The sequence below is a fragment of the Aythya fuligula genome, chromosome 2 (genome assembly GCF_009819795.1).
Source record: "Aythya fuligula isolate bAytFul2 chromosome 2, bAytFul2.pri, whole genome shotgun sequence".
Classification (NCBI taxonomy): Eukaryota; Metazoa; Chordata; class Aves; order Anseriformes; family Anatidae; genus Aythya; species Aythya fuligula.
The window spans coordinates 16,399,059-16,425,281 of record NC_045560.1 but is presented as its reverse complement, the minus strand read 5'-3'; the positions used below and the strand labels follow the sequence as shown (position 1 = coordinate 16,425,281).

Sequence of the window (26,223 nt, the reverse complement as noted above, 5' to 3'; positions counted from 1 at the left end):
GCTGTGCTCTGACAAAACCCAGTCTTTCTGCTCATTTACTGCCAGCCACAAGGCTTTGCTGTGGGCAAAATACAGGGCTACCTGACCAGCAAAGCTGCGGGAGCTGCACGGGTGCCCCGCACGGCTGGGGGGTGAGGTGGTGCTGCACGGGGTCCTTCTGCAGGTCCCCCTGCCACCAGCGGTGCTGCCCTTGGGGATGCTTCGTGTGCCAGTGGCTGCAGGCACAGAGCCTCGCTGCTGGAAGGTGAAAGGAGACGCCTGGAGAAAAGCAGGACAATGATGATTACATCGAAAGCAGGGCACCAGGAACCTGCACCTGGTTCTGGGCTCTCCTGCCCAGCTCCTGGAGTTATCGCTGAACTTCCAGCCCCTGTTTTCCCACTCTTCGCCAGAGCACGTATTGAACAGGGCTCTGTTCGTGAACATGTGTAAAGCGCTTTGATGGCCTAGGGTAAAAGTCAATTAAGACACGGTGAGCAGTTGGCGGGCCCAAGGAATTGCTGAAGTAAATGATTCACAAACATACCCTTTCCAGAGCATCATTAAACCAAAGTAGATTTTCAAATGATTCACCTGTTTCTCAAGGCTGACTAAATGATGGGGAGTGGAGAGGTGGGGAAGCAGGCACCCAATAATGCTCCCAAATGTGACAGTGAAAACCATGGCAAGGACGAGCCCTTTAGGCATGCGGTCTGCCCAGGCCAGCAGACGTGGCAGCTGAAGAAGGACGTGTGCTGATCCCTCTCCCTCTTGGCTAGACTCTTTCTGCAGCTCATCCCCGTGTGGGGAAAGTTGATATTTTCCATCAAGTGCCCACACGGGAGTGTGCTCCCTGCAGGGCTCTGGCGTCAGGCCCTTCTGTGTCACCTTCCTGGAGGGACGTACAGGTGCTGGACATGTCCCCAGCTCCCCGTGAGCGGGCTTGTGCTGTGTGGGCTGCAGTCATAGAATCAGGGAAACATTAAGGTTGGAAAAGACCTCCAAGATCATCTGGTCCAACCATCCCTCTACCACCACGGTCAGCCACTAAACCATGTCCCCAAGCACCACGTCCAACCTTTCCTTGAACACCCCCAGGGACAGTGCCTCCAGCACCTCCCTGGGCAACCTGTCCCAGTGCCTGGCTGCTCTTTCTGAGCAGAAATATCTCCTCATTTCCAACCTAAACCTCCCCTGGCGCAACTTGATGCCATTCCCTCTAGTCCCATCACTGGTTATCTGTGAGATGAGCCCGACCCCAGCTCCCCACCCTTCCCTTCAGGCAGCAGCAGAGAGCAATGAGCTCTCCCCTCAGCCTCCTCTTCTCCAGCCCAAACCCCCCCAGCTCCCTCAGCCGCTCCTCACAGGCCTCCCGCGGCCGCTCCGCCCCGCTCCTCCCGTCCCATCCCAGCCCGTCCCAGCCCATCCCAGCCCATCCCAGTCCGTCCCAGTCCGTCCCAGCCCATCCCAGCCCGTCCCGCCCCGTCCCGCCCCGCCGCGGGTGGCGGGCCCCGCAGGCTCGGCGCCTCCCGGCTGCCGCGGAGCGGTGAGTGCCGGGGGGGGGGGGGAACGGGCATGGGGTCGGGGGGGCTCGGGGACGAGCTGCAGGAGCCTGTGGGGTCGCCCTGCACCTGCTGGGACCCCTCGGTGAAAGGGGGGTCCGCCGGCAGCCCCCCAGCTCCCCCGGGGAGGTTTGGGGGGGGCGCGGCTGGAGCAGCCCGCAGGGGTCCCCGCGGTGCGGGGTGGCTGCAGGAGGGGGGAGCAGCAGCAGGCTCCCCTTTGGGGGTCTGTGCTCGTGTCTGCACGGCAGTTGTTGGGGTCTGGTGGTTTGTTTCCATTTTCCTTGTCCCAAAGCGCTTGCTGTGACGGAGGGGATCAGCGCTGCGGTGTCAGAAGGGGTCTGCGCCCGTATGGCACTTGGGTATGGGCTCAGGATTACAAGGGGTGGCCTCACTCTGCCCCTAGGTCCCTGCCAGTGGGCTCTTGCATCTATTAAATATTTTTTTTCCTTTTTGTTTTTTTATGTTTTTCCCTGTTTTGTCAAGAGTTGAGAATAATAGCTTTTTTTTTTTTTTTTTTTTTTTTTTTTTTTTTTTTTTTTTTTTTTGTGTCGGGGACCCTGCATGTTGGGTTACCCCAAGTGCAGATATGATCTAACTGAGCGCTCAGGCTGATCCGCACAGGCAAGGTGTTAAACCTTGGCCGGTGACAGTGTGAATTGTGCCCTGCGAGAAGCATTCAGCTCTGCTTCTTCCCGTGAGCTGCAGTGTTTTCTTCTCATTGCTTCAAAAGTTCTGGTTCTGCCCGGAAGGGCTGCTGCTGCTCGTGGGGAGCAGGCACGGGGAAAATAGCAACCTTCCAGCTTCAGACCGAAAACAATGGGATTAATGACAGAGAAGGGCTGTGCAGTTAAGGGATGCAGCCGCCCCGAGAGCCTCAGTTTGTTCCAGCGCTTCCAGTTTGTAATCACCGAGGCCAGACCTGCCCTACCCTGTCATGTTCTTGCAGTTATACAGCACGCCCAGGTACGTGGAGGAAAAAGTGTGGTCCTGCCAGCTAGCCCCTTTGCTGAGGATGCTGAGGGCAGCAGGAGTAAGGAGAGGACCAAGGCAGGCTGCTGCCCCGGGCAGCTCCTAGCCCTGGAGGCAGGATGCTCCCTAGGGTGTCCCACCAGGCACAGCGTGCTGCAAAATGCCAGCTCAGGCTGTTGTTTCAAAGGTTTGGCCCCATTTCTGCATCCTCTGCCTGGTGATGTTCATGCTCTCTCCTTGCTGCAGCGTGTGTTCGCCAGCTCCTGGAAAATACTGCTCCTTCAGAGCCTGCCTGGCCGTGTGTGTCAAGTGGCATGTCACACTGGTATATTGTTCTTTCGATGCATAATTTCACTGGCCTCTTGTGACCTAAAAAGCACACAGAAAATAAACAAGGGCATATTGTTCAGTGGGAAGGGTGCAGAAAATCTTCTGCCCTTCGCCGCCTGGTTAGGAAAAGGTTACTTTTAAGCGTTGCTCCTGATTGCCAGAGAAATGACATGGCACATGTGGGCTTGGTTTTTGCCAAGCAGACTTTATTTGGGAGGTGATGCATTTCTGAACTTCTCGGTCACCTTGGAACTAGTTGTGAGTGCAGAGCAAAGTCCTGTCCAGATCTTCTAATTAATTTGGCCAAAGGCCATCCTAATTAACCTTGAGGGAGTTCAGGGGTGGGAGAGCTTGGTATGAAACAATTGTTCTCTTGTAATTTGCTTTTCACAATGTGTCGACCCAAACAAGAGCTGCATCTCTAAAATCCTCTGGGTCTCTTGCTGAAGCCATTACACCAGTTTATTTGTTTTTTAACAGATGTTGTTTTTCACTGCTTGAGTGGAAAGGGTTATCTCACTTTCTGCAACCTTGCTATTGTGCTTTGTTTTAAGAGCCAGTGGACTGGGGCTTGCTGGGGAAGCTTACTCACCGGTTCCAGCGACAAAGGAAGAGGCTGGTCAGCCTTCCAGTGGTCTTGATGTGGTCGTTAAGGTCTCTATGTGAACGGATGGCATCTTTTCACATCTACGTAGAGATAACCCGCTGTTCTTCTGGTACTGGCAGTGCCTGCAGAGAACAAAAATGGGCAGCAGACTCTTTGTCGCCCAAGTGTATTGCAGTTGGGATATTAATAGAAGTTGTCAGCCGTAACTTGGACCATCTCAGATGGTGGGGCAAGGGAAGGGAAAATTTACCAGCCATTTCTGAAGCTTTAGGATAGGTCCTCTTACCCCACCACGCTGCTTGCTGCTGGACTTTTTGGTCCCTGGGGCTCTGTGCTCAGGATCTGTGCCACCTTTCACCCCTCTGTATGTACCCTACCAGTGTACAGGAGAGGTGCCTGTCTTACTTTTTTTCTACACTAATGCTCTCAAGTGCTACTTGGCTTTTATTTTCTAGTAGTGCAAGGGGTCGGGGGGAAATCCTGCTGAGACTACAAGGCAGGACACACAGACGCAAGAAAGGAAGATCAAAGATGTCTATAATACAGGAAGAAGCAAAGGGTCAATCCAGAAGAGAGGGCACTCAATTATACATACAAGGGTAATATAAAAGGGATAACAGCACAGGAGAGGATGGTAATGTCTGAAAATGAGTAAACAAACAGACGTATAAGGCTACGCTGAGAATTTATTTACCCCAGCAGACACAGTCCTTATCTCTTTGAAAGAGGAGAAGACCATGCCAAGCTTGGAGCGCCTCCGCTCCCAGCCTCGGTTGTGAGCGGGAGAAAGTGTTTGTTTGCGGATCGCTCCTCCGTGAGCCCTGGCCTGATGGGCCGGCCCGTCCTGCTGTGATTAGTAGGATGCTAATGTGCGTAATCCTTTTGATCACAAAGCCCAGGCTCTGTAAGTCATGTCACCGTCACCTCAAAGACATTCGGCCCCGTGATGGATCCCTTATTAGAAATTTTTACTTATAAACATTCAATACAGTTATTATTGACATCCTTTTTTTTTTTTTTTTGCTTTATACAAATGAGAGTGTTTCTGTTAAAAAAACAATTACAAAAAAAAAAAAAAAGCTCACGCAGTCTTAGTGTGGGAGTTGCTTATTAGCACTTTGCCCACAGGTATTTGAGGTGAGATGATTAGCCCCTAGCAGCCTGATTTTAGGATGTGAACAACAAATGTGATTACATTTGCTTTGTTCCACCACAACCCTGATGGATCTTGCCGTACAGAAGCGTCATAACTGCACGGAAACATTCATCTGGGTTTTAAAAAATATTCTCTATTGCTCCTTTTGGGCAGGGAAAGAGTTAGCTAATTATGCTTTGTTTAATAAATGTACTGTTTTGTTCTCTTCTTGCGACAAACAAAAGCTGTCATTTGGGGAAATATACCATATGCTGCCAATTGGTCTAAGAACTCGTTATATCTGCCGTGCAGAGTAGCAGCGAGTGCTCTTTAACAATTGCTCCTTCTCTGAAGAAAATCTGGACGGATTTCAGTGCAGCAGTGTGCTGCTCTGTCCTCGGTGGGAGCGAGCTGTTGACGTTTTGAAAACCAGCTAACACGAGCAGTGGTGTCTGTGCATGCCTGGACGTTTCCTCTCCCCGTTTCTGCCTTTATTTCTCTTCGGATGCTTCGGAGCCTGAGCAAATGAATGCTCAGTCAGCGCTGGGTTAGGCTACAGCAAATTTAAAAATCAGCACTAGCTCAGCTCCAACCTCCCAGCCACGCACCATCAGACACGTATTTCATCATCATGTGAACCCAATACTCAAACACCCACAGAACTTAAAAAAAATAAATCGAGCTCTGTGCCATTTTTTCTTGGCAAATCCAAGAAGGCAAGCCTCAAAACCTGACCTGAAACCCAGCAGAGGGGGAGAGCAGCAGTCACTCATTACGGCCTCCCCCAGCGGAGGAGGCGCTCAGTGCTCTCTCATGCCCTGGTGGGTTTGCTGATACATCTGTGCCAGTGAGATAAAAGACAGGAATAACTACCTTCTTCCAGATAGATAAACTCTTTAACGCTCACTCCTCTCCTCCTCCCCACTTCCTAATTTTATTGGAGCCACCTTGGATCATTCATTTATTCTCTGGCTCGGCTCCTTGGTGATTTCAGTGAGGACTTCTTGCTCGAAGACTGCAGAGAGGACGTGAGCTATAATTTTCCCTTTCTGTGAACCTCTGTGTTACAGAAAAAAAATGTGAACCCTCCTGCCCATAGGTAATGAGGATTAAACACAAAATTCACAGATTTCTTTTTCGTTTCTGTGAGGTGAATGAGAGAGACTCACTTGGGAGGGCCTGTGGAGCCACCATAACACTGAATTATCTCCCAGCAATGACTGTGGCACGTCTTCACGTGCGGTCAGCAGAGCTGATCATGCATTTAGCACGAGTGGCTTTGAAACCCTTGGTGTGGTGTTGGCTGTACTGGGGACGGCCTTGAAGCTCTGTCTGGTGCTGTGTGTCCAGATCTGACCCCAGTCCTCTGGTCGGGTACCGTCCTTGTGCCTCTTCTCAGGTCATCTGCTGCCTCTTCTGTGTGCAAGCTCCTTCAGTGTGTGGTGTTTCTTGTGCCTTGTGCTCGTTTTGGGACTTTACTTCCCAAAGAGCCGTGTGCTGGTCCTCTTCATCTGCATGAGGCTCGTGGTGGAGGCACAATGGCGCTCGTGTGAGGGTAGGCCCCTAGGAGAGCGTGGAGGCCAGCAAGCTGCAGCTGAGGAATCAAGAGGGAAACAAGAAATACGTCGTCTAGTCAAATATTCAGAATTACAGGTGTGGGGCATTTCAACAAAACAATACCTTTGGGGATGGGGGGGAGGGTGGAGGAATGTCAAACTGTTTAGTGTCTGTCCCAATCCCTGGTGTCTAGGTCAGGATCTGCTTTATTTCCACTGTTGCTGATAGATGTCCCTTCAGCCTGTTCTCGAAGACCATTGTTGGTGGAGATTTGTAGCTTTCCAGTGTCTGACTATCCTCAGGGCTAGACAGTCTCTCCTGATGCCTAACCCAAGCCTCCCATGCTGCCTGCTGAGGCAATCCCTTCAGGTTCCTACATCAGCAGGGAGCGGGACAAGATTATCGCTGCCTGCTAGCAGCCTGACATCTCTGAAACCTGTTATCGCGTCTCATTCTCTCACCCCAATCCCTCCTCCCTTGTCCTCTGGCTAAACAAGGCCGCTTCTTGTAGCCTTTTCTCCAGGGGTCGCACTCCGTAACCCTTTTATCACTCCTGCCAGCGGCTGGCAGGGAGCAGCTGGAGGCAGGGCCCAGGACTGGGTGCGGGGCCGGGCACGGAGAGGAGCGGGACAGTCTGACATGAGGTGCTCCTCCTGGGGTATCTCCAGATGTACTCGCCTCTGGGTGCCAAGTCCTGCACTGTTCTTGACGCCTTTTTTCTGTGTGGCTCTAGGCCCCGAGACCCTCCTGCTGTACCGCTCCGTTTTGTACTTACACATCTTCCTTCTTCGGCATGGTGATTTGCACCTGCCTGTGTTGAATCTGTCATTCGCTTCGGATAGGTTCTCTAATTTATTAAGATTTTATTCTAATTGTAATCTCTGAAAATGCTCGTAGCACTCCCTACTGATTTGTAATTGTAATCCTTATTCTAATTTACAAGTTATTAATGGAAATACTGAATAGAGCAAAACCCCCGGCAGAGCCCTTGTGTGTCTTTTCAGGCTGACATTTAATTTACTCACTATTCCTTGAGTGCAGATTTGGAACATTTGTATATCCACCTACGATAATATATTATACATAAATCGTATTCACCTGCTTTGCATATAAAACTGTCACATGCATCCATCCAAAGTTTTCCTCCTTCCAACGTGCAACTTCTGTATTTTCCCCCTAGTCACTACGCTACCAACTCTGCTGAAGAAGAAAATTACATTGATTAGACTTAATTTGCTCTTGACAAGTCTGTGTTTTCTGTTTTCTTACGACTTTATCATGTGGGAGTGGATGCAGCTGCAGGGTTGCAGGGAGCTGGAAATCGCGCTGCTCCTGCTGGGCCGCACGCTCGTCCCCTCTCCCTCCTGCTCCGTGATAAATCAACACCTACCAGAAGTATTTACAAGTGGCTTGAATAATCTGTCTGAGTTGGTATCAAAGCCAGGCTGTTTGGTCTATGATACCTCAGATCTGTCTGTTTCCCCGTTTTGTTTGAAGTTAGATAATGCTCGCCCTTCGCCCATCCTCTGAGAGCTTCTAGGAGGTATTTGCTAATGGCTTGGAGGCTGCTCTGGCTACATCCCTACTCCCACCTTACTCCAGGCCTGCGCTTTATTAGGGCCCACTGAGCTGAATGCATCCGACTTCCATTAATGAATTTCTTCTTTACCATCTGAACGTCTGTCTGTCGGCAAGCAAACATGGTGCCAGCTCTTTCCACATCACCCATGGTTCTGAGCAGAGGGCAGGGGCTCGGCACGCCAGGTTCAGCTGTGAAGCAGCCTGCCCTTTGCAGCCCCATCTCTCTCCAAAAGGATCAAGGTAAACGTCTCACGGAGTGTGTGTGGTTTTGATAAGCTGTCTTGTATGCACACATGCAAAACCAGAGTGAGAAAACAGGAGAGATTACAATGGACAAAGGCTTGGATATTCTCCTGGGATGTAGCTCAGGGTTATATTTAGTCTGAGCTCGTAGTACCATCTAGTATTGTAACTTCAACTCCAAGAACCTGTTCTCCATTGCTGTATTCTGTCGGGCTTTTATCACTTCATCTGAGACTTTCAGGTTGTGTGTCTCTCTCAGGCTAAATTTATTCTAATAGCGTCAGCCAAACCAATTCAACCATTTCCAAGAAAAACTAGGGAGAGGAGGAAGGAGAGGAGGAATGTTGTTTTGCCCACATTAAAACAGGGAAAGAAAAGAAACCTTCCAGCTTCTTGGTTGAGAGCTGTGGTGCCATCACGCTCAGGAGCAGGATCTATGGTTACAAGGCTTGGAGACGTCTGCGTGTTGTTCTCAGCAGACCTGTCTCTGATTCCAGCTGCTCCGTTTTCCCAAAATTTTTTTTCCTCACATCCGTCAGCATCTCACAGCCTCTGGTGCAGTGCTGGTGCCCTCGTTGCTCCCATGGATGTGTGAGCAGAGTGTGCCTGCACAGCCCCAGCTTTGCCCAGGGAAACTTTTCCTCGGTTTCCCAAGGAACCGGGAATGAAGGCAGCGGTGTGCAGAGAGGTGAGAAACTACCGGGGTGGGAGGGAGATGTGTTGGTGCTGGATTAGGTGGGCAGAGGGACGGAGTTAGACAAATTACTGCAACCAGCTTGTTGGGTCACCCCATGGTTTCCTTCATTGTGTGGGCACCTGGCTGGCCACACATGGCACATCTTGCAGCCCCTTGGCCTCTTTCTTGTTGCTTTCAACATACCTTGTTCCATTTTAACACTGTGCTTCAGAAAAATCTGCTTGCAGCCACTTCAGGCTGGGCTCCTAGAACGGAGAGGGCTGTTTTCACTTTAGTCTGTCTATATAAATACTGCTGTCTGGCACGTGTCTGATATAAAATGAGAATAAAGTCACTGCGCACGCTAAGAGAAGTGAGTGAAGATAAGCTAGCTTAATGTGTGACCCATCTAGATAATACGCTTTGTAATTCAGATGCCTGTTAGTAGCTCCGTCTTCAGAGCAGCGTCTGGATAGCTGCTGTGGATAAAGCCCGTGAAGAACAGCATCACCTGCCCCGTGCATCAGCAGAGGCAGGAGTCCTGCAGACTTCAGCAGCCCGGAGGCACGAAATCACAGCCAGCAGCAAGCCGTTGGGTTGTTCAGGGTGCCTTGATTTTGGCAATTCGTGATGGTTGAGTGCTTTGTTTTGCAACGTGAGCAATGCCCCTAGGTTACTGTCCTTTCTGTCAAGTTGCACAGAATTGCTTGCAAAATAGTATAAATAGTGACGCAGAGGTGGAATAGGGAGAGTTGGGTGCAAGAAGGACTTCCAGGGGTGGTGTTCGAACAGTTTGAGGGTTGCCACCTTCCACTTGAAGTAACGGAGGGAGGGAGAGGTGTGACAGAGGGCAGCCAGCTCCGGGCCACTTCCCTGTCCCTTCTGGCATCCTGCTGAACTGCGTGGGTGCTCCCCCAGGATCAGCACCAAGCAAAGGAGCACGCCGAGAGCCTGCCCTGAAGGCCACAGAGGGCTCAGTGGCACACAGGCCACGCAGATTTCCGCAGCTCAGCCCGCGCTCGCTCCTCTCCATCTGACAGCACCGTGAAGAAGTTTCCAGAGAAAAGCTTGGCCCCGGTTTGCAGCTCGGTGCGGGGCTGTACCGGCTGACGGGGACAAGTCGGAAACCCTGGCAAGATAGCAGGCATCCTCAGGAAGCAAACCCTATCAGAAAAGCACTGATGTCATTGGCAAACAAAACAACCGAGCGCTGGAAAAACAAACTGTTTTGCAGCCTTGTTGATCTTGCCTCGAATTAGAAGCTCTGCGCAGCCTTTACTCTTTGGCCCAGTCTCACAGATTATTTACAGGACGGCACCGCAGCCATGGTTTTGCTACTCCTGCCGGTCCGATCCCTTTGATTTTAGCTTTTTTTTTAGATTTATTTATCTAAAGGAGGGTGGGAAGAGTGTCCCAGCGCTGCAGCCAGTTTTGGAAAGATGCCCGGTGTCCCTGTGGGCATCGGGTGCTGACAGGGTTGATGTCCTGTGAGCTTTGCTCCTCCTCACCAAAAAGGGGATCAGAGCGAGCCCCACGGCTGGGGGTGCCTTGTCCCTTTGCATTTGCCTCCCCGATGTCCCTGTGGCTGCAGCAGGAGGCAGCGAGGGGGTTAAGCCGTGCTCCAGCCTGACAATAATAGCAGGAAAAGCACATTTCTTCCTTGCACCTGCGATGGGCTTTCTGCCGTCCCTGGTAGTCACATCGGATCTTCCTCTCGTTAGAGGCTGAGCAGCTCTAGCAGCCAGCTGTTCCCCTTGCTCTGCTCCTACCTGGCTCCTCGCACGGTCCAGGGCAGGGGGAGGATGGAAAATCAGCTTTTTAGGTCAGCACTCAAAAATAAACCACAAAGCCTTCCCTCCCCTCCAGCAGGGAAGGGTCCTGCTCCTCCCTGCTTTCTGCCTGCTTGCTGGCTCCGATACCCGGAGCACTCACTGAGAATTTGGAGTCCTGTCCTAGCAAGGGAGACTCCTCAAATATTTTCGGCGCAGAGCTTTATTCCTCTGTTTTTAAAGGGTGTGTAGCGCTGCCTGCGTGAAAAGGGAAGAGATTCATTAAGCTCCAGAGACAAACCGGTTTCAATGCTAAGCAGGCTCGCAGGCTGCAAAGCCACTTCTGCAGCCTTGCAGGTTACCGGCTAAATCGTGGCTCTGCATTTAAAACGTGCGTGTTTTTCTGCCTTAAAACACTGCTTTTCCACACCGTGGGCTGCCCTGGTGCTCTCCAGGGGCTCTCCACACGCCTGGAGCCACGCAGGGGGCTGTCACCAGCGGCCCCAGGGCATCCAGCAGACAGGGCGTGAGCAATAAGGGGATGGGGATAAAGCTGGAGAGCTGCAGGGTGGCTGCAGTACGTGGAGCACTGTGCCACAGAAACTGGTTTAGGTACTAAGGCAACCCATCGGCTTCTGTGGGTAGGCAGCCCGAGAGGGTTAGCCCTAATAAATGCGCAGCAGCCATACCGGCAGTGGCTCCATCCAAATTATTGTTAATAGCAGTGAAGAGGGCTCTCCCTTACCTCTTGCCCAAGAAGAGCCTTAGAGCCCTGTGTATAAAACACACTTTGTTTTTCGTGATCTTTGCAGAGACGATCTCCTTTTGGGTGGCTGCTAATGCTGGGCTCCTGTCCCTCAGGTGGACCTGCTGCTCTGAAGGACACACACCGCTCACCAGGTGTGCCAGATGAAGTCCTTACGCAGCAAAAACCCTCTGGAGTGGTTTATGTTTTACATAACAAGTCTATTTCTGCATGTTTCACTTCTCATTTGTGCACTTTTTCTTTTTGGTAACGCAGTTCAAGCCCGGAGGAGTATCTCCAGGTCAGTCCCTTGCTGTGCACGACCTGCAGAATAGACGAACACCTCCCGGGCATTTTAAAACTACGGAAGAATGGGTTTTCTGTAATCGCCATAACTAGCAGCGAGGGGGGCACGGACAACAGAGATTGTTTCTGGCCAGCTAATGCAGTTTGCTGAAGCTCTGCTGGAGTCCTGAACTGAGGACTGTCACTGGGGAGAAAAACCTTGGATTGGGAATCACTGAGACACAACAGACACAGGCACCTCAGCTTGATTTCAGTCGTTTTTTAGCAGGGAAAGCCTGCTGTAAAAATAGAGCACGCTCGAAACTTTAGGCTTCGTGTCATTCTAGTTGAGAATTACTGGTTTCCAGCAGGTCAGCCTAGGCCAAATAGAAAATAATCTGTAAAATAGACTATTTAAGGTATTGCATGACATTACTTGGGTTTCTCATGTGGTCGCTTAATGACTTTTTGTTCTCATGCATACATTGTCCTCCATGTGAACATTTCTTCTTAATTGGAATATGCAGAGCTGCTGGGAGAGGCGGCTTGCCTTCTAACCCGTCCCCTCCTCCTGGCTTACAGAGCACGCCAGAGGAAAGCTGGTTTTGAAGCAGACGCCTGAGTCAAACAGTGGGTTTACCTCTGGTGCAAGGGTTTGGAGGAGGTCTGAAAGCTGCAATGAGTGCTGGATCCGTCGGTGAGCCGGCCTGAGCCAGCAGCCCACCGGCTGATGAAGGATGCCTTCCCGTGCTTAAAGCAGTTTGTTTGTGTGACTTTTTTTTCTTCCAGTGATGGGTCCTGCTGGAGAGAGCTCCCTGATGGCGCAGCTGTGAGCGAAAGCAGCGCAATATGTTCAGTGTGGAGGACCTCCTGATTTCCCATGGATACAAATTGTCTAGAAACCCCCCTGCTTCCTACGAGGACAGATACGATGGATACCGGCGTGAAAGCGCGGGCACCAGGCCTGCTCAGAGGCCGCTGAACGGGTTCGAAGCAGACTCGAGAGCTTACAGCAAGAAGCCTCTGGTGAAAACCAACTCGAGCAGCACCGAGAGCAGCCATGGGAGCCACGGGAGGCGAGCGGGTCCTGGTTACCACCATGGCCTTCAGGGTTTGTCCACTTTTCATACTTCAGAAGGGGGGTAAGTTTCAGCATCATGCCATGGCTTTGCTTTCTCTTCCTTTGGGGTTCCGGGCGGGTAACTGAGCATGTCCCTAACCCGTGACACCGTCTTCCTGTGATCCTTTCCTGCTAGTGACCATTTCCATGCCCACAGGTCCACATCTGCTCGCCTCCTGCTCGGGGAGGCCCCTGAGGGTACCGGGGTGGTGGGAAGTGGCCACCCGAGGGGAAATGCCATTTGCTCATGTGGTCTGTCACAGAAGGGCTTTGCTGAGGGGCTGGGGAAAGCTCGGTCCAAGCGCAATAAAAATAAAAAAGAGAGGCAGAAGCTCTTCCTTTTGTGAGTAGTTTAAAAAAAGAGAGCCCAGCTTCTTCTGCCACGTACATGGCCTGGTTTTGTGGTGGGTTCACCCATCTGGTGGGTTCCTCCACGCACAGGGCACTTTCTGGTTTTCCGAAGGCTGCTCTCGTGGAGTAAACAGGCGAAGGTGCCCGTGTGTTTCTGTTCAAAGCAGCTCACAGCCAGTGGGAGCTCTGGCCGTCGCCCCATACCCTGTGCCTGCACAGCCGCGGGGTGCTCACCGCCGAGTACGTGCGCGGCGGGGCCGGGGCAGGCTGGGCAGGAAGAGCTGTGTGTATACAGCACGGCTCGGGCATTGTTTCGTGGCTATTTGAGTGCTCCCGATCAACAAAGGAAAGGGGCGAGAGCAGGACTGGAAGCCAGCCCAGCTGTGACGGGGGTGCTTCGTGAGGAAAAGCCCCTTCCTCTGGCGGAACGGGCTTGAAACTGAAAGCAGGACGCAAGGCTCTCGCCTCGGGACCTCGTCCTCCGACAAAGACCTTCAGTAACGTGGCAAAGGAGTGTGTCCCAACTCATGCTCAGAGTGCTGGGTGTAGAAGAGCTGATGAGCCTCCAAGCACCCCAGAAATATGGGGTGTTGTCCAGCTTTTGTGAGGTCAGGAGGTGATGCTATTGTGTCCACACATTGGGATTGTTCCGCTGCTCTGCTGACGTGCTTTGCTCCACCCTGGTGTTCTTCAGGCAGGTTATGGGGGAACATAACCTCCATGTGGTGATGGGAGTGCTGTCCTGGCTGTCCTGGTTTAGCCAAGCATCAGGAGGCCACGCGGGAAAGGTTTGGAAGAAGCTGTGAGGCAAAGAAAACGAGGAAGCTGCCCCTACGGGTAGAGACGAGACGGTTTGCAGAACTGCATCTCATCTGAGCGTGGAGGAGATGCACTTCGCTTCCTTGCTTGTGTGGGAGGAACTGTGTTGGTAGCTAGCCAATTTAGAGATAAGCAGATAGCATCATTAATGAGATCACCTGCTGCAAAACTTAGACAACTGTGCTGGTGTTGCAACGTGGATGAGATGCTGTGAGGATAGGAGCCCAAAATAGAACAGAAGTTGCCAGTGTCCAGAACAGAGCTCTGAATTTTTTCCACCTTGCTGCCAAAATCCTGGAAATAAGTTCTTCACAGTGCCTCCCTGCAGGGCACAAAGTCTGTCCTGGTGAAAAAATCTCATGCACCCTGGGCAGCTGGGTGCCTAATGCCTTCTGTTTACCCACTAGGAGCCAAAAAAACGAGGACTGAAACTGCCATGCTGTTGTTAGATGGCCCTACAATGGCCTCATCCTGCAGGGTTTTGACTAAATACTCTGTGCCATGCTCCTTTACTTCTGGTGGGTCCTGCTCCAGCCTCTGGGCAGCTTTGCCCTGCTGCGGTGAGAGCAGCAGCTGGGTGAGATGTGGTCGTGCAGCCAGCACAGGGTGGGCTGACGGCCTCCCTTCTTGCAGAGGCCCAAGATTCGTAGAGAGCCAGCAAGAGTTTACGCTTTTTCAATGCTTTATTAGCTTAATTTTATATAGATTCAGCTCAAAGCACTTTATGACAGCAGTCATGATGTCTGTTAGAAGCAGGCCTTGTAGAAAAAGTTCCCAATGATTAAATCTTCCTCTTGGTCCCGTGGGACCCCTCTGTCCCTGGCTGCCACCAGAGAGCCAGCTGTGAAGCTCCCTGTGGCCAGAAGCACATTTCTTCGTGCACCAGCGTGGCTGCAGCCCGGAGCAAGGCAGACTTGTGCACTGGGAGCAGCATGGACAGAGAGTGGTAAGAGAGAGGTACCGTGAGATGTCTTTGTTCATGACATGTCCTGGATGCAAAGACCACAGCACGACTGGCATTCACCATCCCGACCTGTGGCACTGCTGAGGCAGCATTTTGAACTTGAGGCAACTTGGGGATGCTTCCCCTTTCCACCGCTTCATTAGATCACCCAGCAGTGCCATAGGTCCCCTAAATCCTCAGGAGCAGAGGTGTCCTCAGTCTGTGCTAGGCTGGAGGCCTGTCAGGAGGCTGTGGAGCGTCCCCTTACCCTGCACAGTGTGGTGCCATCCTCTGCAGAGGCTTACAGGGCCTGGGAAGCAGGCTGTGTGTAACCATCCCCAGCTCCTTGGGTCAGGCACTGGAGAGAATGAGATTCTCTGCCTCGTGAATGAATAGACCATAGGAAAGATCAGCTTTAAAATGCCCTAAATACAGCCTTTTAAACGTCTTTTCTGCACTCGTGCTGCAGTGGTGGTCACGTGGTGGTTTGTATCATGCTCAGAAATTTATTACGGAGCCTAGCTGTTAATCTTTTCTTCTTTAGAAATAAATTAAATCTTTCAAATACCTTTAATAAATGGAGGAACATCCTTTCTGTAACTGAAGCTGTCCTAACTTAGAGCAAATTTACTTCAACGAATATCCGAGCTTGGGTTTTGTTTGTCTTTAAAAAAGCAAACTAACCCAAACTGTTCTTTCAGTGGTTTCCTAGGAAAGGGTTGAGTAATGCTTCTTTCCCTATTCCCAATTTCCCATTAAATCCTTTAAACAGGCAGCCCACTTCGTTCCTGTAGTGTTAGCTGCAGTTGTTGCAAATCGCAGCATTATTGTCCCCCATACCTCCTTCCCCCAGTGTTCTCATAGTTAGTTGATAAGAACTTGTTTGCACTTTATATTCAATGTTTTATTTTGTTTTGTTTCCTGTTTGTTTGTTTTTAACTCTGAATTAACCTTTGCAATAATTGTGATAGATTCGCCATCTCCGGAAATTTAAAGATCCAGACTTTAGATGCTTTTCTAGAAGACCTGCTGCCAGCGAAGCAGAAACCATTTCAGGGAGTTCTGCTGGCCTGCATTGAACAGGATGTCAAGCCAGATAATCGTAACAGTCTCTTCTGATCTCAGAATCTATGACTCTGTACTTTCTGGGATTTTTTTTATAGTCCCTTTAATGATGAATGGTGAAATCAGACCAGGTATTTTGTGTTCCTAGCAGATCTGACGGAACAGAAAGAGCAAGCTGCCCATCCCCTCGTGACCAATTTCAGAAGAAGGCAGCTTTTGTTCAGCTGCATGTTTTTACACGCTGAAATGCATAGAAATGTTTGTTGTTACTGCAATCAACTTTCCAGTATAGGAGGCGTCCCGTTATATCTCATTGATTAATTAAGACATTTATTACTTCGTGGGGCTCAGCAACTGAGCTGTGCTTTGTGCTTCAGAAGCAAAACGCTTTGCTCAGATGTTAAGTCTTAATTCGGTTGAGTTAATGTGAACAAGATGCTCCTTATCCCAGCTTAGTTTTAAACTTTTGTAGTCAGAGCATGAAGTTAATCTACATAAAAGAAAATTACTGTGGAGATGGATGATGCAATTCTCATTCTGAATTTTAAATTATATTATCTTTTCACAAACTACTACTCAAATAGGGCGCTTTTAGTAGAAAAATGAGCTAGATGACAGTGTTTATGTACCTTGAGGTCGAGGGAAGAGGAAGAAATTCTTGGGTTCTCTCTACATCCTTGTCCTATTTATGTCAATTTTGATTTTTCATTCTAGTCGTATGCTGGTGGCAGCTACGGAGTGTAATAGCAGCTACACTGTTGGACACCTTAGGCACAAGGATAGCAGGACATGGTTCAAGTAGGAGATTAATTATTTATATGAAAGGATACCAATTTTGTTCAGCAGTAATATACAAAATAGTTTGCAGTCTGTTCAGAACACATGAAAAAAATGGTCTGTTCATGGAAACCTGTGTTCTGAATCTCTAATTTGCAATAAAATGTGTGACATGTTTCGTATTTCAGTAATGGATTGTTGAAGGTCATCCCTCTTTTGTTAAAAAATAAAAAAAGTTATACTTCTTTTGGTGTGTTTTAGGTTTAAAGAGTGGTTCCACCTTACTCAGAGCTGTGCTAATATGTCACCACGGTTGTGGCATGTATCCTTTCATCCAAAGCCCTTTAAAGAGATTTGTTCCCTCAGCAAGATGAACGAGAATCAGTGCAGGAGATGACGTGTTTAATTTCAGCTCTTGCACTAGGATGCAAATCGTGCTTCTTACAGAATGTATCTTAAGAAATAGCCCTCTACCTGTTCCCCCTACCCTCTACTTTTTAGTTTTAGATTCCTATTAAACTCACCTATCCCAGTAGTCCCCTTAAAGTTTCTAGGTTTTGGTGTAATAGAGTGCAGAAGTAAACTCAACGTAATTATTTCTGTCTGCCAGTCGAGGAGGGCTGTACGTGTTCACAGAGCGTGTAACCGTGTGCACTCGTGTCTCTTTCTAACAGCTTTGCACAGCTAACAACATGCCAGCAGAGCATCAGTTCCTTCGCCATTCCTCTGCTCGTGCTAACGACTGACCTAAATCCTCTCACTAAAATCATAAAGTGTCGTGGTTGAAAGTAATTACAGAAACCCCATTGGCATAACTCAGCATTCGACCTCCTAACGGGATCACCCATGAGGGAAGGAAGGGGCGGCTGTGGAAACGTGCCTGTGACACTGCCTTTCTTTTTCAGGACTTATGACAGGCCTCAACTAGCGTGGCCTTCCCAGCCCAAGGCTGACAAGGACCTGGCCTACTGGCGGCGGCGAGGACAAGACTTCAGCGTGCTGCTGGGCTACTCCCAGAAAGGAGGAGTGGAAATGCAAGGGCTGGCGGCAGCCCACGGGGTGCCCCGGCACCCCAAGGACGCTCAGCTGAAGGCAGGGCTTGGAGCAGAGTACGTCAGGAGAGGTGGCCTGCCGGAGAACTGCGAGGTGCCCGGCGACTGCAGCTGGCAAGGTTTGAGGCTGGAAAGCTGGAACCAGCCGAAAAAAGTCGGAAGGCAAATGTCGGACAGCGAGAGGGAGAAACTGCTCCAGGAGCTGTATGCGCTGACCCTGCGAGACGACGTGCTGAGTGCCCACAGCAAGGGCAAATCGCAGTCCCTGCCCAGAGTCCTGTCTCCAGACAGCATGAGGTGCGTGGAGATGCCCTCCCTGACCAACAGCAACAGCTCCCTCAGCACAAGTAAAGCCCCGTCCTACCCCCCAAGCAGGCCGGCTGTGGAATCGGCCAAACACCACGAATCGGGGAGCCATTTCCTGCCCCTGGTGAAACCCAAGTACGGGAGGCCTCTGATGCCTCCCTCCTACGAACTGCAGCGACAGAGCAGGGCACCCGCTGACACCGCTGGCTTTCAGGACCACCCCCAGAAGGACGACCCCGCTCCCTACTTAGCCAAAGCACACGAGCCGAGGCCAGACGCCTGTGTTCAAGACCCGGGTTTGGAGCCCCCGGTCTATGTACCTCCCCCATCCTACAAATCCCCTCCCCACCACGCCGTGACTCCACATTCCCCCAGTGAAGTGCCTACCGATGCCATGCATGCCAGCAGCAGCCCGCAGGACGCTGCGGAGCGGCTTGTCACCTGCCAGCGACCGCCTGCGAATAGCGTCGAAAGAGGGGGCGACCCCTGCAGAGACAGCCACCCTCCTCACGGGAAGCAGAGCCACCCGAGACGCCCCGCCGAGCACCTGCGTTCTGTGCAGTACATCCCCTTCGACGACCCTCGGATACGGCACATTAAAATCGCCCCCCCTCCCGAAGGGCTGCAGGACAGCACCAAGCGCGGTGAAAACGCGCGGAGTCCCAGTGCTGGCACGTCGCAGGAGCGAGATCTCGACGCGCAGCACCACAGTGCCTTTCTGGATGCAGCACACTCCCCGGCTTCTGCAAAGGGAGAAAGAAATTCGGACAGCTCCACTCCCAGCTGCAGGTGGTTGGCGCCGTCCATCCGCGATCAGGACCATTGTGCCTTGCTGGACCAAAGAGACAGTTGTAGCTCAACTAATCACAGCCCCCGTAATGAAGCCGGCACGGAGCACACGAGAGGCAGGCTTTCTGCGAGGAGCTCACATATGGACAGCACCTGCGAGACCGTTACGAAAGTGAAGAAGTTTGAACCTGGAACTGGGATGCAGAGCAAAAAGAGTTCAAAGAAAAAAATGAATGAAACTATATTTTGTTTGGTCTCCATCCCAGTTAAATCAGAGTCAAATCTGCCAGATACAGATAGGAACAACAACATAACCCAGAGCCCTGATAAGAACGGGTTTGATAACAATGGGGCTTTGCAAGAACAAAGTCTCTTAAGTATGTCTTCGACGGACTTGGAGTTACAGGCGCTTACAGGAAGTATGACCAATAAAAATGAGTTACAAAAACAAGAGCTGTGGAGACCAGAAGAGTTCAAACAAATGAATGACCTCAGATTTATTCAGCCTGCAAAACACAGAGAGCTCAAATACTCTGGCTCCTGGCCAGGTGATCAGTACAAAGACCAGCAGACACAGACCAGTTTTTCCGAAGAACCTCAGAGCCCGCAGGTTTGCCGTGGTGCAAAGCCTGGGCAGCCCGACAGCACCAGGCTGCTGTCTCCGAAGCAGCTGGGATGTGCAGCATCCACCACAAGGTCAAAACAATCGGGGTCGCCCTCCGACGAGAGGGGCTGCAGGCAGAGCTCTTACGGCATGAAGGGCCAGACGTACCTCAGCCAGTCCAGCAACAGCGCCTTTTCCAGGACTGCCACCTCCATCCTGCAGGCCTCCTCGCCAAAGGGCCACCAGAGCCAGCCCCTGCACGCCCAGGAGAGGGAGAACGGCCTTCTTCCCAAGGGCGATGTGGTTAAGGGAGAAGCAGGCGCTCCCTGCAACAGTAAGGAGCTGTTTGGGCAGTTCCTTCTGAAGCCCGTCAGTCGCCGCCCCTGGGACGCGATAAGCGAGCTGGAGAGTTTCAACAAGGAGCTGCAGGGGCAGGAGGAGAGCACGAGCAGTGAAGAAGACTTGGAAAGCGCCGCGGCTTCTCCGCTGGCACATGCCCTTCCGCAGAGAAGGGCGTCCAGGAATGAGAACCAGGAGCCAAAACGTGGTGGGAGGTTGGAAACGGGTGTGCCAGAGGTGCCCGTGTTGAAGTCAGGGAGAGTTAAAAGCAAGTCTGAAAGTTGGAGCGTGGCGACCGAGCACGGTGGCGAGCCGGGCTGCGTTGGCTCTCAACGCTCTTCGCAGCCAGGAGGGAGCAGTGAAGGAGTCAGGCCAGCAGATGGAAGCCTGATAACAGAAATGAGGGCAGAGGAAGCCAAGAGCAGAGCAAACAAGCAGCCCGTTCGCGCGGGACCTATCAAGAGATTCTTGTCCAGCAGCCCAAGCAGTTGCTACCATGGCAATCCTTTCAATAATCCCCTTTTACAGGAGATGAGCGAAGACCAAAATTACTTGGACTTTGTGAAACTCAGCAAAGGGGCAGCTCCTCAAAACGATCCAGTGTTAGAGAGAGGCTCAGTGGTACGCTTGTCCTTAACGAAGAGGAGCCAAGGGCGCTCTGAGCCGGATTTGAGGTCAGTGGGGCTTGATGTAGCCCCAGGACCAGGTGCTAACGATTCTGATCACTCTTCAAATGCGAACGCAGTGGAAATCCCCGTGAATGAGTCCTTGCAGGCGAGAGCTGCAAGAATTTTAGGCATAGAGATAGCAGTGGAGTCTCTCCTTCCAGATGACCACGGTGGGCCCCATCCAGGCGCGAGCCCTGCGAACGGTGCCCAGGACTTTGAGTCATCAGCGGAGAGCACGGAAAGTGGCAAAGAAGGAAAAAAAGATGATTCTTACGAAGGCAGGCGCAAGTGTGGGTGGACAGAGAGCGTGCTCTTTGTTGGAGAGAGGAACCGGGAGAGGTACCTTGATGAATGCCAGGCCACGCACCGCGAAGGCGGCCCTAAAACGTTGGTGAGGGAGCAAGCGTTTGAACAACCTGCGAGTCCCAGCCAAAACGAAGACCAAAACTCAGTGCCCAAGCCATCGGTGTCTCAGCATTCGGAGAAGAGAGTGAGGAGCACCTCAAAAGTGATCGAGACGCTCCAAGGCAAGCTCACGTCTCCCCCGAGCCGGACTGCCATGGAGCGCTTGGTGCGCATGAAGGAAGTGGACTCCGTGTCCCGGATGCGGCGCCTGAGCATTAAAAGCGCGGACTCAGGAGAGGAGGTGGACGAGGAGAAGCTGTCGAGGGCACCAGAGGAGAGAGGAAGCAAAGTGGCGAACTCCGGAGCTGTGTCCAAGCGTGTCATCTCCCTCGGCGAAAACGGCTATTTAGCTGGAGTGGACAAGAAGAAGATGGACAGAGATTTTTCTTTAGGTAAGACCCTCTTGTTGGAGAGCCAAGGGGGAGCTGCTTTATGTAAGGGGCACCGTCGCTCTGCCTGTGCCCACGTAACGAGGCTCAAATAGCAACAGGCTGTAGGTGGTACTGTCCCCATCTGGCTGCCACCCCCTGCGGAAGAGGTAAGGAGGGAGCCTATTTTAGGACAAGTTGCTGTAAAGCCAACTTGTGACACTGAAGCTCATTCACCGCGACGGGCGCGCTCCCTGCGGTCTGTTCTCCGTCGAATTGTTTCAGGGAGCTGCCAGCTTCAACCAGCGGGGTTCAAAGACAGCCACTCTTGTGCCAGTGCTTGGGAACACGTGGTGAGTTACTCACAGCCTCTCCCTGAATACACGTTTTTTCCCTCTCTGATACTTCAGTAGACGCATACCATATCAGAGCTCAAGAGAAACTAAAAATAAAAATCTGATGTTCCTCTGGGAAGCCTCTGGAAAAAGGCTGCATTAAGGGGCCTGGAAAATTCTCTCTCTCTCATGAATATTTTCCAGATCATATGTTGAGAATAGCTGTTACTCCCAGGTCAAAAGGAAAGTTGTCTTTTTCAGTGAACACCTTTTTTTTTTCTTTTTTTTTTCTGATGTCCCTCATCTCTCAAGAGCATATAAACTTGTGTAGTCCATATGCATCCCCAGAGCAGCACGAGCTGTTCTCTCTCCAAAGCAGCTTTCATATGGCATCGGATGGAGTGAGCAACTGAAAACCAGTCGTTGCCATAGATCTGCACGAAGGGACAAATGTCCCAGGCCACCTGTCTGCTACATGAAATGAATTGGAGTGAGCAAGTGTATGGTGCGAAGACTGTTCAATCACTGTTAATCTCCTCCTCCGTTCTTCCATCCCATCTGCAACAGCTGACACTCTGCTTTGAAATTTGCCCAGGTTGTTCATTAAACCCCATCAATGCAAATCTGTTCACAGTTTTCCAGTACAGAGGGACTGAAACTAAACTGAGCATACTTCAAAGTGCAAGTATTTCTGTCTTTCTGACAAAAAAATGTGTTTTTATGAGTTCAGAGCATTGACTCCTGCAGTCTTGCAGCCTTTTCCTCCATGTCTTTCTCCTTATCCCTCAGCTCTGCAGCTCTTTCTGCCCTGAACTGTATTCTCTAGACCCGATTTTCCAAGTGGGTTCCTTCAGCTTCCTCGTACCCATCAGGGCGAGCACGCCCCACACGCCTCCCATACGCTTTCCTCCCGGGGGGTTTCTGCCGGCGTGAAGAAAATAACTCTTGTGGTGACATGACTTCAGGGATGTACCAAAACAGATTGTGTGTGTTTTATTGGAGTCTTGGAGTTATTCTGCAGTAAATGAGGTCTAATTTTATCCTTCCTGCTGACAATGCCAGGCGTGCATTCTGCAGCGTGCTCCCATTGCAGCAGTTCCCTCGCAGCTGCAACAGCCACGAGGTGTTTGTCTGACCTGAGTGAGGCAGGCCTGAAGATTTCTTTGTAGAAAATCACAGATTTTTTAGCCTGATGTTTGTCGTAGTTAACTCCAGCTCCAACAGTCATCTCAGAGTAAGATCTCTCCTGAAACTCAGTGCAAGAAGCTGGTCTTACAATCTGATCTCCAAATGTTCCCAATGTTTTTTCTCCTTTGCTGTTTGAAGACTGCTTCTGTGAGGCTAATGATCTGGCTTTGTTTCTGTTGAGAGTATTTCTAGTTAGCTTAACCAAATGTTGGATAAATGTTTGTGCAGCAGTGCAGGAATTCCAGTGTTTGCCCTTCAGACATAGTCTGAGGCAGCTAAGAGTCTTCCTGGCAGTCTGGGCCTTTTGTGGCCTTGGTTTAGATGCTGGAGATCTGGGTAAGCTATCAGGGAATAAATTGGGCCACGCAGTTCCAAATCTTGTGGCCTGATTTCCTCTCCCCCAAACGGGCAGCACCTCCGTGTTGTGGTGAGCCCTCACAGCGTGAACGTGTGTGAAAATGGGGCCGTGGAGGCCTTAGGAAAATCAGACTTCTGAAATGTGAATCCATTTTTATCCTTAGGTCAACCTCATGCAGAGCAGTTGAGAAGTTGTGGATGTTCTTGTAGGTTAGGTGGGAAAAAACACTTGCAATTGAAAAAGTATTGCTGCTTTGGAGACATCCTCTCGCACCATCAATGCCTGAAGCTTAGAAAGATGCTTCAAGCATTGTCCTGGAGTGCACTGGCCCTCGTACACTATTTTCCCCTTGATTTTTTTTTTTTTTATTATTCATGTGGTGTCTGTCCTTGAAGTCTGGAAATACCAGAAGAGGCTGCATAGTGATAAGCACTTCAGAAAACAGAGGTAGTGCTGGCACAGCACAGGCTCCTTTCTTAGCTGGCCTAGCAATTTGGGGAGAGAAGGCAAGAAAAACAATCACAGATCCCTCCCCATGAATCCACCCACTAGGGCCATACCCAGAAACTCCTTCTTAGCCTTGGCGTGGGTCTGGGTGCTGCAGATGGACACTTGCACCTAAAGCAGAAATCCCCCTCTGAGGATTTTTATGCCCGTTGGAATGAAAACATTCCCTCACATCAACATAAAAGATGGAAGAGCGTCCTTGGGCATTCAGAGAAGAAATGCAAAGTGAGGCGTGTCCTGTGACCTGAGGAGAGGTAGGCTAAAAGCCAAGACCAGTGTTAGTGAACCAGTTCTCACTTCAGTGAGTAACATTCAAACCGTGAGCTGCGGTTGTGCAGGCTGAAGCAGGTCGGTCTGACCACAGGGATGTAAGAGCAGTGCTTTCTGCTACACCACTGAGTGAACCTTGGGCTGGGGACACACAATCAAACAAAAAGGTCTTGATGAAAAGAGCTTGCAGCATCTGCCTGTCCTGAGTCTCCAATACAAGGGGGGCAAATCTTATGTCCTTCCCTCTCGAAGCATCTGAAAAACAGATGTAATCATTTAGCAGCCAGTGAGCTTGCTTCTACCTACCCAAGGCTTCCCAAGTTTTACCTCGATGCATTTGATCTGAGTTGCTCCCAGGTTACACCGGTGTAAATACAGAATTTGGGTCAGGAATGTAGTAGTTTTAGCTTCCGTTTTTATATTAAAATTAGAAAAAAGATGATGTATTTCCATGGCTTGCTGTACCTATCAGTGTTAAATAAGATTCACAGTACCTTACTGATGGCGTTTTCTTGTCTTTTTCAGACACGTATGACCCCACCAAAGTTGAAAAGGTGTGAGATGAACGGAGAGGAGAACAGAGGTTCCTGCTCTACTAAGAATGTTTCACTGATTTTTTTTTTTTTTTTTTTTTGCTGGGTGCTTTTTGTATGTTTTTGTTCTTTGATGCTTGGAAGTTGCCTCCATTCGTGGTGTTCATGGTGTACTGGTAATGCCTTTACCACTGGCACTAGGAATTAGCTATTTGTGTCTGAAACTGTTGCGGAGACCGCAGAAAAGTCTGACTTCTACATTGGGACCATCTGGCTTTGTAGCATTAAGACTTAATGCCTACAGTTGGCAAAGCGTTTTTGTCTGAGCAGCATTTCAGTCTTCAGCAGGGATGATGAAGTGCATAAAGCGAGGCTTTTGAGCTTTCTCTTTGGTGTAAATGTAAACGTGGGAGATTAGTGAAATGATTTTGAAAAGAATGTGAATTTATAAGCTAAACTTCTCAGTCTCTATAGTCTAAACTTTGTTTAACTTAAGGGATTTTTGGCCATAAGTAGAAAGTGCTGCTGCACAAAGCGGGGGAAGGAATGTGAGACAATGGGAGCGAAGGCTGATTGTGAAATTATTTCTGACTTCCAGAGTTTGAATTTACTCGGATTAAATACTTACTTGCCACCTAGAGAGAAGAAAAGTAAAAACCCCAAAGCTTCTAAAAGATGGAGACTTTTGTAGTACAATGTACAGAACGTGTAATTATAGTAGCTGGCAACTAGTGTTTCAGACCAATGCAAAGTATACCACTGGCTGTTTTGCACTCAGTATTACCTATTTTTGTTTTGCTGTTTAGAAATTCTTTATATGAAAGAATAGTAGCTGGTTTAAAATAGCCCATTTTAACAAAGTAACTATATTTCTTGTTACAGAATACTATCTATTTTTCTACGATGTAAACAATTGCTAACAAGTGGCAAGTATAAAGAAGTATTATTATTATTATTATTATTATATTTTAAGAAGACTTATCCGTCTGAGTGAAGGTGACCCAAGCAGATTTCACTTGTGTATCTTAATGCACACGCCGTATTGCCACAGATCCAGTAGTGCTCCCTTATTTTGTTGGGAAAAGAGCCATCCATGTATGTATGTGTGTATGTACTACAGGGTTAATTTCTGTTTTTTCCCCACTCAACCCTTGGATCGCTCTGCTTGGAGCAACTTTCTGAAGCGCAGTTGAGAACCGTCTGGGCTGGTGTTGCTGCCATAACATTCCAGTGACTGTGATTACCAAAAAAAAAAAGGGTTTGGATCTTCATCCCAGTGTCCTTGAGCAGCTCAGATGAAATACCTGGTTTCTTTCTTTCACTTAACTTCTTTTTGCACATTGTGGTTTTGGATTGGGCCAGTGTATGAAAATAAATAAACCCGGGTTCAGTTCTTCCCTGCAGCTCACTGATGGTGCCGGGGAGGAGTTCAGATGTCTTCTTTGAGGCATTCAAATACATGGCTTTAATGTATTTTATCTGCACACACAAATGCATGACCTACAGAGTTTATAATAAAGCCTATGCATTCTGCTCTTTGATACTGAATTAGCCTGCATAGGATCTGTGTCTTTAAAGCCTTTATGTCCACTCCTGTGCAGTTTTTGTAAGTATCTGGTCATTAACATTCTTCAGGTGACTTGTTCATGTACATCACTGGTCTATTCTACTATCCTTTTTTTTTTTTTTTTTGGTTTTGTAGCATAATTTTATTTTCTAAAATCTGATTTCTTGAAATATGTTTTCCTAAGTCTGTACTTTGGAAGGAACACTCATCCTGTGTTTTGGCAGAAAGAATTTCTTGTCTGTAACACGATTCTGTTACATATGGACTATTTAAAGCTTGTTTGAAAAGAAACTGTGGCGTATAATTTATTTTATTAACTCTTGTGCATGCTGTCTAGCAATGCTTGTTGACAAACTGTTCCTACCATCTTTATTATACTCACCTTTATTTCAAAATAATCGTCTATCTCCATCTAGCACAT

The 26,223-nt window shown here is 49.7% G+C and overlaps 1 protein-coding gene across 1 annotated transcript; it reads left to right on the top strand.

Annotated features, from left to right (window-relative positions):
- Positions 1–1,468: 1,468 nt before the first annotated feature.
- JCAD (junctional cadherin 5 associated) lies at positions 1,469–25,783 on the top strand. The gene is made up of 4 exons (XM_032182542.1): positions 1,469–1,525; positions 12,228–12,580; positions 17,419–21,068; positions 24,228–25,783. The coding sequence occupies exons 2-4, from the start codon at positions 12,288–12,290 to the stop codon at positions 24,260–24,262; spliced, it is 3,978 nt and encodes a 1,325-aa protein (XP_032038433.1). The 5' UTR covers positions 1,469–1,525; positions 12,228–12,287; the 3' UTR covers positions 24,263–25,783.
- Positions 25,784–26,223: the final 440 nt, after the last annotated feature.

Coding starts and splice junctions, on each gene's coding strand:
- JCAD (XM_032182542.1), top strand. CDS start 12,288: ATGTTCAGTGTGGAGGACCTCCTGATTTCCCATGGATACAAATTGTCT. Junction 12,581..17,418: donor TTTCATACTTCAGAAGGGGG/GTAAGTTTCAGC, acceptor TTTCTTTTTCAG/GACTTATGACAGGCCTCAAC. Junction 21,069..24,227: donor GGACAGAGATTTTTCTTTAG/GTAAGACCCTCT, acceptor TGTCTTTTTCAG/ACACGTATGACCCCACCAAA.